Source organism: Nothobranchius furzeri, chromosome 19, assembly GCF_043380555.1.
Source record: "Nothobranchius furzeri strain GRZ-AD chromosome 19, NfurGRZ-RIMD1, whole genome shotgun sequence".
NCBI lineage: Eukaryota > Metazoa > Chordata > Actinopteri > Cyprinodontiformes > Nothobranchiidae > Nothobranchius > Nothobranchius furzeri.
The window spans coordinates 22,377,550-22,390,729 of NC_091759.1; the positions used below are offsets into that span (position 1 = coordinate 22,377,550).

A 13,180-nucleotide genomic window follows, 5' to 3' on the forward strand; every position below is an offset into this window, starting at 1 on the left:
GTCGAGATGAGTGGTAAGCTTGGAACTTTGGCTGAGATTCAGGAGAGAAGTAACACGCCACCCTTCATCAAACTTTTTGACAGGTTTATTGTTCTTTGACCATTATGACCTTTTCCACCATAAACTTGACAGGTGTATTGTTTTATGACCTTTGTGCCCTTTCCCCCAACCCACCTTTCGTCAAACTTGACAGGTGTATCGTCTGTAGTCCCTTTTGTGATATGATCTTTAACGACCCTATATGTCAAGATGATAGTTCTGTAATGGTGCATGAAATCCCCTTTTGTGAAGATGCATAATGATGATCTGCTTTGATGTGCACCCTATATGTCAAGAAATGAATGTTGTGTAATGACACATGAAGTCTCCTTTTGTCTGAATCATTTTAGTTACGCTTGATGACTGTTTTGTGTTAACCCCACAGTTCCCACAGCCCTGCATGCCTTTTGAAAAGCTCGATCCATTTCAGCAGACCGTGTCGGTACACACACACACACACACACACACACACACACACACACACACACACACACACACACACACACATCAAATGACAGACAGAAACAATGGTAATAGAATTCTTAGTGATGTTTTTAAACATCACCCTTCGTCCAATCACGTCATTCCCATTCATGATTTTTTTTAAAAGACGGCATAAAATGTAAAGGAATTTTTTCAGCCATCATTCTCAGAAACACATTGTGATGTCAGGTGAGTTTTACTCAGACACCACTTTCCAATGGTTTATCAATCTACCGACATCTAATCTTTTTTTTTTTTAGCCGCAATTGTTTTGTCCTCCGGTGAAAGTGACTGGGAGGAAATACGTCTTTCTCAATTACCACGCACGCCACCGCCACCCCCCCCCCCCCCACCAAGCCCCCAAGATGCGTTCATTCAGCTGGGCAGAGCTCTAAATCAACTCAGTAAGTGATTTTTTTCATACGTAAATTAATAACATCCTTTTTCAGCTGAGAAATATCTTATTTCTCAGTAGGAGAAGGGCACACATACGAGCAGGAACGCCCCTCGCAACGATACGCCGGAAGTCAAGACTTTATCCTTCCCACGCCTCCACGCGGCTGTGACGAGGGGGTGGCCTTGCAGCCAGACCAGCATCCGGTGACCAGCAGTCAACACGCTGCGCCGTACTGTCCCGCCGCTGCCGCGCAGAGACCCCGTAAGTCATCAAAAATAAAGTGTTTAATAAAAACTTTATTAAAAGATGATGTTTCGTTCATACTCTATTTATTCATCCAGAATTACATCGGAGGAGGAATCGCCGGCTCACTCGGCTTCAAAGAACAAAGCGGATGAAAATGGCGTATCTGGTCCTTCAAATCAGCTACGGACTCATCAATATAGTGGGAGATGTCCTGTCTTTGTGAGGACGCTACATTAATCTGTTTGGATTAAAAGAGGACCGAGGATTTATTTTTTCTTCATTCATCAAGTTTTCAGTAGGTTTACTTTCTTTCTTTCTTTGTATCATGAGTCGTACGACTGAAAATGCTGATTCTGTACCGGACTGGTTTGATTTAAGCGGACTTTCAGAATTGAATGAAGTAGAGGGTGAATTAGATGCAAATGATGAGCTTTTAGATAGAATTCTAGCTTGCCAAACTCCTCCTCCTCCTCCGTCCGATGAAATTCTATTAAATTCTGATAATTTGGTGCTGCCGGATTGGTTTGATTTAAGTGGACTTTCAGAAATTAGTGAAGAAGCTGGAAATGAGATTCTAGATCAAATTCCAGCCTGCCAAACCACTTCAAACGAGGTCGATGCAATTCTATTAAATTTAAATCCTACATCTCCACAAGTTTAGATGAAAATTTGAGGCAGATACAATCATGGAGTGTTAACCAACGGGGGGAGGGAGCGTTAATCACGCGTTCTCATCCAACAAAGCCTTTAACCAGTGTGAAATTAGAGAAAGCGTCTCTTTTTCAATAAACCACGGAACCATAGACCCTGCCGATTTCTATATCAACGTTATGGATATATTAAATAGATTTGCTGAAAGGGGAGGTCAGATGGCTCGCGCAAATGATAGGATTCAGTTTGAAATCAACACTCAGCATTCAAATCACCACATTAACTTTAATTCTTAAATTATTAAATATTATTTAAATATGATTCAGAATTTTCAGCAATTATTTGACAAATTAGTCCAATCGAATGAAGCGCTAACGGCTGAAAATTATTAATTTCAGAATGCAGGTGCTTAATAGGCCATCTGGTGCTGGGAAATGAAAAATCGATAGTATTCTTGATCAGGAATTGGTCAATAAAAAGCATATTCATCTCATTTCACCTCCGGAGTGCGATCAGGCCTTGTGTTTTGCGCTCAGCTTAGCCGGGCTGTTAAACCCCGCAGCGAGAGATACGGAGTTAATGGTTGTGGCAAAAAATATTCATCATCAAGCCGGGCTTTCTGTTCAAACCCCCGTTTCATTCAGCGACGTGATTCAATTAGAAAATATTGTTCAAAGAAAAATTGTCATTTTTTTCAGAACCAACAGTCATTTCTAAATTCGAATCAGATTTTGCCGACCGTTCGAATCCGTTGTTTCTTTTGCTTTGGAATCATCACTATTATGGCATAAAAAATATTAAAGGTTATTTAGGCACTAAATATTTCACCTCTTGGTGTTTTAACACCTATTAGAGAATGAGTGGGCATCATTGTGCATGGTTTTGCAACGTGTGCAATAGCGATGTATGCAAATGAAAAGAGACATCGCTTATTAAATGTCCTGATTGTAATCGGATACGTCAAAATTTAATTTGTTTTAAAAAACACAAAACACCTGTACACAGACCTCAAGCGGACAGGAATGTTTCCCCTTGCAAATTGCTTAAAAAATGTTTGAGTTGTAAGCATGTTTATTATGTGGCTATGGGTAAAAACAGTTCAGACCATGTTTGTCCTGCATTAAAATGTGGCATATGCAAACAACCGGCGGTTCAAGGTCATCAGTGTTTTATTCAGCTTGAAACAAAGGATGTAAGATTAACGGAAAAGGTCATTTATCACGACACTGAAACATTTTTGGATCAGAGCGGTGTGCATACACCATTTTTGATCCGTGCAAAATCCGATTCAGGCGAGATTTGGGAAAAATATGGTGTAGAATGCATTCAAGATTTTATTATGCAGATGAGGCGGCCTAAATTCAGCAATTATGCATTTATTGCTCACAACGCCAGAGGGTTTGACGCCTATTTAATCCTGAGAGCCATGATCCAATTAAAAATTGTACCCAAAAATATTCTTATGCAAGGCTGTAAGATCCTACATTTTTCTGATCCAGATTTTGGTTTAAGGTTTATAGATTCGTTAAGTTTTCTCATGATGAAGCTAGCCAACCTCCCTGAGGCGTTAGCCTTTAGCTTTATCTGCAAAACCTATTTTCCTCACCGATTTTCATCGCTTGAATATCTGAATTACATAGGGCCTTATCCATCCGTCCATCATTTCGGCTTTGATCACGCGTCTCCGGAGCAGAAAAATACATTCTTAGAATGATGCACGGAAGTGACTAATCATCAGCTTTTTTATTTTAAGAAGGAAGTGGTGTTTTACTGCAGGAACGGTGTGGAAATTCTGCGTAAGGCCTGTGGAATTTTCAGAGAGGAGTTTTTTAATGAAACAGGGATCGACCCTATTAAGTCAGTCATGCGTGTGTTTAGAGCTAATTTTCTAAAACCAGACACGTTGGCAATCCCTTGACCACTCAATTATCGCACTCAACAAAATCCATATTCAACAGTGAGTATATCGTGTGGTTAGAATAGCTTTCACTTTGTCAAAATGTAGAGATTCGACACGCTTTGAAACCTTCAGGGGAGAGAAAAATAGGAGAGTTTTGTCTCGATGGATGTGCTGTGATTTCAGGCTGTAGCGTCATGAAGGTCCTCTAATTTGTGACAAAGGTCACACTTTCCCAGCTGGGTCAAGCTGGGTCAGACTGTAGCTTTTAGTTCCACAGATTAACCCAGAAGCCCTGATGTCTAAAGAATATCATCCTTTATCTGCTGCTGTTCCGTCCCAGGAGAAGGACACTTCAAGTTCACGATAATAACTTAAATAATATTTATAACTCTTTGACTTTAGTACTGTTTATTATAATCATCATAATTAATCTCTTGGTTCAGTAAATGTATTTTTAATTACTGAAATGACTTATTATGCTTTGGGTATAATAATGATTACTGTGGTTTTGGTTGATAATGCGTGTTCAGCAAACCCGAAGGTCATCTCAGCTGTAAACAGCTCATTCAGAACTGATCCAGAGTAAAGGTTAACTGCCATCACGTGTCTTGACTCATGACCAAAGCTTTCTTGCTCTGAGAGTGGGCGTGTTCTGAGGACTTTGTTAAACTAACTTCCAGCAGCTTTCACTTCAGTTCGTGAACCCACCACCATCACTGAGGATACGGGAATGGCCGTCCCTAACCTCCACCTGCTGTTCTGTCACGCCGATGAGAATAGCTACGAACAAACGTAACTGTAGCCAGCTGTCGCAAAACTCTTCAGAGTTATTGATTTTGAGAGTTAAGATGAGAAACTCCTTCAGAGTTAAGCCAGACGCTCGACACTGTGTACCCGGCGACATCTTCGGACCAGAGAGTCAGTTCCTCGAGTGTCCTCTACCGGACCGAGTACCTGGAGGCTGACACTATCCTCCCTTGACCTCCGGATCCTCACGAAGGGTCGTCTTGCTGGGTGAGGTAGCACACAGATTGTGTCTGATGCTGTTTTCTCTAAGTAACAACAGTTAGCTGCAAAACCATCATTTCAACCCAGAACGCGCTTCTCTCTGAAAGAAACCTTCTGAGAATTCATCCACGCATCCAAACTCGTATTTTCAATTTAGCTTTCATTCAGTCACAGGTAAAGCTTTTAAACAAGTTTTAATATCAAATCTGGTAAATTGTCATCCATGAATTGTCATTTTTAATTGTCATTTAAATTGTCGTTCCAAATTGTCAAGTTTAAAATTGTTAGTCATAAATTCCATTTTTAAACTTTGCCTCATTCTTTGAATGATAAATGACCCGCACTTGAAATGAAACACAGAAAGGTATAAATATTCCTGGTTACAATGATCATAAATAATCATCAAGGTTCATTATAAATGTATTTAATTACTGAAATGAATTATTATTCTTTGGTTAATAATTATGATTATTTATGATAATCAGTAATGTTTAACAGTGGCAAGAAGATCATGTGTACTTATACACTCCATGCAGGACACAGTAAATCAGGTTAAGGTTAACTGCACTCACATGTCTTTGTTCCATAACACCAGAGCTTTCTGTCTCTGAGAGGGTGTGTTCTGAGGTATGTTGAGTCCTACCCTCTAACATGTCAAAATCTAATTTGCTAGAATAAGATTACCGGCCGTCTCTTAAAACCTAACTCCTCAGTTCAAGTTCAGTTCTTGAGCTCACCAAAATTCTCTCCGTGGCAACGAGAATCCAGAGGATCGGGTCGGCCACTCGAAACCTCTACTAAAGCTTTTCTGTCACGCCGATGGAATTGCTTCAACAGAAACGCCATCTGCAACAAGCTGACGCAAGACTCCTTCAGAGTTAATTTTAAGATGCAAACCATCCACCTGTGTGCCTGCGGTAACTCTAGGACCAGAGAGTCGGTACCACTGGTCTACCCTACCGGGCCGAGTACCCAGAGGCTGATCAACATCCTCCCTTGACCTCCGGATCCAAACAGAGGGTCGTCTGAACGGTGAGGTAGAACACAGATTGCGTCTGTGTGCCTGTTTATTAAGAAATAATTTAGCTTAGCTGCAAACCAAATTCTTTTACCCAGAACGCGTTTTTCTCTAAGATAAAAACCTTCTGAGGCTTATATTCACACATCCAAACACACACACTTCATTTTTAGTTTCATCCAGACACAGATTGCTTTAATACCAAGTTTTAATACCAAAGCTTTTATAAAATGTCATTTATGAATTGTCTTTTTAATTGTCATCTTTAAATTGTTAGTAATAAATTCTTAACTTTTTTAAACCTGACTCTTCTTTGAAATAAAACACAGAGTGGTGTATATTTGGTCATTGAACGAGCAAAGATCTCTTTAGATCTTCTGAATTTAATAAATAAACTTATGCTATTAATTTAAATCGCTTAAATTAAAAATAATCTTTTTAATTAAATATAGACCAAGCCAGTTGGTGTATGAACTTCTGTCGATTATATAAATATCCGTGGATATACATACATACATACATATACATATATATATATATATATATATATATATATATATATATATATATGTATATATATATATATATATATATATATATGTATATATATGTATATATATGTATATCTTAGGTGTGTTCTTGCTGTGTCTTTGTAAATCCATGCTTTCGTTCTTTTTTTAAACACAGAAACAGTTTTGTTTACCTGTTTGTAGCTACGGTTTCGCCGACGGCTGCCGGCTTCTTCAGGCTGACGCTGATGGTGGCGCGTCACTTCCTTCTCCGTTTATCTGCGGGCAGCAGAGGACGTTGTCGCCCTCTACTGCCCGCTCTCCCCTCTCCGACGATGCAGTCCCATGCGTGGTTCAGCGTGTAAACTCCGTCGTCCCTGTTCATGGTCCCACATCCACGTCTCCTTATCTCTATTGCTTCCTTGATCCATCTTTTGTATTTTTGTTGTTCGGTGGTTATGATCCGTGTGCTGTCCCAGTCCATTATATGGTTTTCTCTTAAGCAATGATCTGTTACGGCTGACTTTTTTATTGTGCTTTCTGCTTCTTCTTTTGCTGCTCTTGTGTGTTTACGATTTGCCTCTTTCTCGCACTCCTTTCTGTGTTCTATTGTCCGTGTATTGAGTTGGCGTCCGGTTTCTCCTATGTATGTTTTATTGCATATTTTGCATGGGATTTCGTAGATGACTCCACATTTTTGTCCAGCTGATATTTTGTCTTTTGGGTGTACTAATCTGTTTCTAACTGTTGTGTATGGCTTTGTTGGTGTGTTTATGTTGTGTTTTTTCATTGTTGCTCTTATTTTTTCCGTTATGCCTCTGATGTATGGTAGGGTTATCACTGGTTTTGGTTCTTGTCTTTCTGGGTTTCTGGTTCTTTTTTTGGGTTGTTCTTTGCTTTCTGTTTTTGTTTGTTGTTTTCCTTTGTTTATTGCCCATGTCGGGTATCTGCAGGTCTTTAAAGCGTGTTGTATGTGTTTGTCCTCTTGTTTACGGTCTCTCTCTTCTGTTATTATGTTTGCTCGGTGATATAATGTTCTGATTACTGACATTTTGTGTATGGTGGGGTGTTCTGATGTCCATAATAGATATTGGTCTGTGTGTGTTGGTTTCCTGTATGTGTTTATGTTTAGGGTCCCGTCGGTCTGCCTGGTGATTTTCATGTCCATAAATGCTATGCTGCCTTCTGTTTCTAACTCATAAGTGAATTTTATGTTGCCCGTGTCGTCAATATTGTTTAAGTGTTGTGTTAGTGTTTCTGTTTGACCTTTTGGTATGATTTCCAGTATGTCGTCTACGTAGCGTTTCCATAGTTTTATTTTGCAGTTTGGGGGGGCGGTGGCTATGGCTTTTTGTTCCAGGTCTTCCATGAAAAACTCGCACAGGGTGGCTGATAACGGGTTACCCATGGCGAAGCCTTCCAGTTGTTTGTATATTGTGTTGTCGTATGTGAAGTAAGTGGAGTTAGCTACCAGTCCTATCAGTTGTGCTATGTCATCTGCTGTGAGGTTTGTCCTTTTATGTAAGGTTTTGTCTTGTCTGATTCTGTTAACTACTATGTCTATGGTTTTTTGGGTTGGTGTTTTTGTGAACAGACAAAATATCAGCTGGACAAAAATGTGGAGTCATCTACGAAATCCCATGCAAAATATGCAATAAAACATACATAGGAGAAACCGGACGCCAACTCAATACACGGACAATAGAACACAGAAAGGAGTGCGAGAAAGAGGCAAATCGTAAACACACAAGAGCAGCAAAAGAAGAAGCAGAAAGCACAATAAAAAAGTCAGCCGTAACAGATCATTGCTTAAGAGAAAACCATATAATGGACTGGGACAGCACACGGATCATAACCACCGAACAACAAAAATACAAAAGATGGATCAAGGAAGCAATAGAGATAAGGAGACGTGGATGTGGGACCATGAACAGGGACGACGGAGTTTACACGCTGGACCACGCATGGGACTGCATCGTCGGAGAGGGGAGAGCGGGCAGTAGAGGGCGACAACGTCCTCTGCTGCCCACAGATAAACGGAGAAGGAAGTGACGCGCCACCATCAGCGTCAGCCTGAAGAAGCCGGCAGCTGTCGGCGAAACCGTAGCTACAAACAGGTAAACAAAACTGTTTCTGTGTTTAAAAAAAGAACGAAAGCATGGATATATATGTATATATATGTATATATATATATGTATATATATGTATATATATGTATATATATATATATATGTATATATATATATGTATATATGTATGTATATGTTTCATTGCCAATTTGTTTGATCTTTCTTAGAATTTAACAAAGCTGAATAGCAACAGCTTAAATTCTAGTTATGTAGATTAACAACGCTACAACTGTTTCAGTCGGTGATGATTTACAGACGACAACATGAACAAATTTGAAAATGTCTCAAAATGTTCATGAGAGTTCCTCCTGTACACTTCCTGTTTTTTAAACTACTAAATAAATTACCAGCTTTTTACTTCCTTTTATTTCAGCCTCACACCGACAGGATGCGAGTCAGTGTTCAAAGCGACTGATAGAATCCTGCATTTGGTCATTTGGCAAACAAAAGTGTAATTAATATGTAAAAAACAATGAATCAATTTTCATTTATAAGCATTTTACACACATGCAACAACCCCCCAAGGTGCTTTACAACACAATCAGTCATTCACCCATTCACACACTGGTGGTGATGCGGTACGGAGTAACCACAGCTGCCCTGGGGCACCGACAGAGGCGGGGCCTGCCGAACACAGGTGCCAGCGATCCCTCCGACCACCACCAGCAGGCAAGGCGGGATAAGTGCCTTGCCCAAGCACACAACACCAACAATAAGATTTCAATAACAATAAAACATAAATAAACGACGGTAAAAACGGCCTGAAATCTTCTGCTTATCCGGCGTTAAAAGACAAGGGGGTGGACAGCAGGAATGCTAAACTTGCTGAAGGGAATCAAAACAGCAGCAAACTTCCTGGTTCAACTCAAACAAAAGATGTCGTCAAACGTCACTAAAATGTTTGCGTCACCTCTGAATGAACAAACGGCTCAACCTTAAAACCGCTTTAAATCCTTCAGCAGGACCAGAAAATCTTTTATCTCCTAATTAAAGCAAAACAAATATAAACAGAGTCGTCGAGTCAAGTATGAAGCAATGCTCTGGATTCGTATTGAAGTCAGAGAAAGCTAAAGTGAAAGCTTCTTCAAATGAAGATTTAACTCCATGTGACTCCTAGCAAGAAAATCAGGTTCTAATTTAAGCCCAGAAATTAAAAATAGATGCAGACAAGCCAGGGGACGTTCTCTTCTGTCCAGGAACCGCCAACAGAGAACTGCACGAAGCTTTAAAAGAGGAAGACAAACAGATTTGATCAGCTTGTATCACAAACCAAATTCAGAAACAGCACAAAGCCCTGCAGGCGTGAGGATGATGATGTAACTCTGCGGGGGGGTAGTTTGGTCTGGAGCCTTTCTCTCAGGTGGAGCACGCCTTAAATAAAACAGACTTTAAAGACCTTCAGGAAGGATCTTTAGCCTGAAGTAACTCCGACATCAGATCAGCGGTTTGATTTCTGCCGTCAGAACAAGATGAGGTGGTTTGTGATGTTTGCTTTCTGCTGTTCTGCTTCTGCAGGTGAGATCTTTAAACACACTCGGGTCAGAACTCTCACTGAATAAACAGACGGAGATCTTTTAATCAGATCACTTCACTCAGTTGTGCATCTTTGTAAAAAGTGGAACGTTTCCCTAATGTTGTGTGTGAAATCAGTGGTGAATAAGTGGCTTCATTTCAAATTTACTGAGCGCTGGGTAAGGTTTTAACTCAGAGCTGCAAAAAGGGAAAAGAAACGAGGTGAAAACAACGAAGAGCCTCAGAGCAGGAAACAGCAGCAGGAACTGGGGAGTATGCATGCTGGGAGGTGAGCTGGTGATGGGAATCACGGCTCGCTCTAGCTCACCTGTAAAGGTAGCACTCTTTTAGTTCAACTGATGAGTCACTCATTGTTTGTGTTTACCGTAATATCCGGACTATAGAGCGCACCTCAATATGAGTCGCACCGGGCTAAAAGCCGCAGATATCTACTGAATTGAAAACGTAGTTTAACTGAACGTAACTGAACTGATCAGTGTCAAACAAAACAGAAAAGTTATTGATTAGTTTATTCATCGTCCTCCTGCGCACTGAAACCACTGAAGTCATCTTCTTCAGTGTCGGAGTTGAACAGCCTTCTGTGGCGATGTCAGTGTCGCTCTCCGTGTTGCTGTCATCATCCCGGGGTGAAGCTGGGAAAACAAGCAGCGGCATTTTACTGTGAAAAAAATCCTCCTGGGCGCTTTCCGTAGCGCTCCTTTAACCATTCCTTCATTAGACTTTCCAGCATCCATCCTTTCTGGTTGACTAAAGCCGCACCTCCTTATAAGCCGCATGGGTCAAAGCGTGGTAGCGGCTTATAGTCCGGGAAATACGGTAATTATTATAGTTATTCCCAAGATGAAGTTACATACGGGAGAGTGAAATCTGTTGGAACACTCGTTTAATCCTCCATCACATCTGAATAAATAAACAAACAAACACAAACAACTGTAAAACAAAAGCCCACACACAGAAACCATGACACATCAGTAAAATGTGTTTCGCCTCTTCTCCAACATCACTTGTGTTTGTTCCTCCACAGCGACCCACTCGTTGAAGGTCTTCTTCTCTGCATCGTCTGGATTCAAACACTTCCCGGAGTTCGAGTCCGTCGCAGAAATCGACACCACCATCGCCGCTTATTGCAACAAGAACACCATCAAAGCAACTCAGGAGTGGATGAAGAAAATATTCAATGACCACAAACTGGAGTTTGGTTTGTTGGCTCAGTATTGCTTGGTGGACATGCCCGCCTTCTTTAAACACCTGCTGGTCGAGATAAAGCAGCACCTCAACCAGAGTGAAGGTAGGTTTCCCATAAACGTGCCAATAATCTAAACTGGCAGGATTATGGTGAACAGCTGCTGCTTTCAGCTCAGATTATTTATTAATCAGATATTTGCTTTTAATCAGGGTAAGTGTCCTTTTCTCTCCATATGCACTAAAATAAAAGCTCTAACTTTAGTTTTTACTGATGAATAAAATCCCAAACTAAATAACTTTAGTTCCAACTGCTCTCTGTTCCAGCTGCACACATTATTCAGAGGGTCGCTGGCTGTGAGTGGGACCAAAACACAAAGACTTCTTCTGGATTTCTGAAGTACGGCTACGATGGAGGAGACTTCCTTAGATTTAATCTGGAGACAAAGTCGTGGACGTCTCTGACGCCGAAGGCTGACTTCATCAAACGGAGTTGGGACGCCGACACCAAAGACCTGGACTTTCATGTCTACATGCTGTCTGCTGTGTGTCCTCTGTGGCTCAACAGGACTCTGAGTTTTGGGAACACGACGGTCCTGGTGACTCGTTCAACAGGAACTAGTTCATCTAGAACTTATTTTTAAACTTTAATTCCCTCTTCCTGTTCAGTTGAGCCCACAGTCTCCCTCCTCCAGAGGACGCCCTCCTCCCCGGTCCGATGCCACGCTTCAGGGTTCTACCCCCCCAGCGTCCAGCTGATCTGGAGAAAAGATGGAGAGCAGATTCGTGAGATTCATGGAGAGATCCTCCCAAACGACGATGAAACCTTCCAGCTGCACGTTGATCTGGACATTTCATCCCTCAGATATGAAGACTGGCCCAGATACGACTGCTCGTTCCAGTTTTCTGGTGCTGAGGAGAAAATCGTCCTGAGACTGGATAAAACCGCGATCCACACCAACTGGAGTAAGAACCAGTGTTGCACCTTTCTCCATTATTTAAATGTCCATCTAATGAGACTCATATAATTATTGCACCCTTTATGTTTTTGTGTGATTAAATAAAGACTAAAGTCTCAGACTGTTTGTTTGTTGTCCTGAACAGAAAACACGTCTCTGATGATCGTCGCCATCGCTGTAATCCTGGCTCTGATTCTCCTCATCATCGCTGCTTTAGGATTCATCTTTTACAAAAAGAAAAAAGGTAAGAAACTAAAGGAATGTAAGAAAAGAGAAAATGAAACCTCCTCAGTTCATTCCTATTTAGAATAAAAGCAAATCTGTTTTTCAGAACCACGTCCCTTACCTGGTAAGTAGAGATGAGCTCATATTAAGTAATGCTACCCTGATTCACTGATTAACATCGATGGACTAACGGATTATTTTTGGCTTTCCAGGTTATGAAAACATTCCTCTGTGAATGTCAGAAACCAGATTAACTAATAATCCCGAAGACGTCAGCAGCTTCTGCAATGCAGACATGCTTGTTTCCTGGTTTCCTGATGATGACGGTGTTCAGGAACACAAGCATCAGGATAAGGAAGAAGCTTTCTTCTATTGTGTTTTAATGTGACGCGGTTTTATGCTTCAGTGTTTCTGAGAATCTAATGAAATAAAACACTTTTAAACCACAGCTAAAAACTCATTCATCACAAAACCTGCTTTGTGTTTTCTCCTATGGGAGAAAAACTATAAATGTATTTAGTTGATACTGAAGAGGCCATTTTCATTTTAGGTACCTTTAGATCTTTTTTTTTCTAATTTTGCTTTCTGTTGTGGCATAGTCACGTCTATAGGTTTGTAATTTCTTATCAAACATGTCAGGAACAAAATATTCGTTATTACTTCAAGATTTTTAAATGCTCAACTGCATTTAACACACATACACACATATATATACACACACACACACATTTATACGCAGACATTTCTTTTTTAAAAAAGGTACTAATTTTTTTGTGCTAAACAGAAAATTAATTTTATGCATTTTGATTGAACAATAAATGTATAAAATCCTTAAATAAAAGAACATACAACAGAGCTCCTTACCAACTCATTTAATGATCACTGCCTCAAAATTCTAGAT

At 40.4% G+C, this 13,180-nt stretch overlaps 1 protein-coding gene across 1 annotated transcript; it reads left to right on the forward strand.

The window, feature by feature from the left end:
• Positions 1-490: 490 nt before the first annotated feature.
• LOC107374566 (major histocompatibility complex class I-related gene protein) lies at positions 491-13,134 on the forward strand. The gene is made up of 9 exons (XM_070547564.1): positions 491-926; positions 995-1,180; positions 1,261-1,460; positions 10,938-11,201; positions 11,423-11,701; positions 11,765-12,061; positions 12,200-12,298; positions 12,386-12,403; positions 12,492-13,134. Exons 4-9 carry the CDS (start codon positions 11,075-11,077, stop codon positions 12,512-12,514), a joined length of 843 nt encoding a protein of 280 aa, XP_070403665.1. The 5' UTR covers positions 491-926; positions 995-1,180; positions 1,261-1,460; positions 10,938-11,074; the 3' UTR covers positions 12,515-13,134.
• The last annotated feature ends 46 nt before the right edge of the window (positions 13,135-13,180 follow it).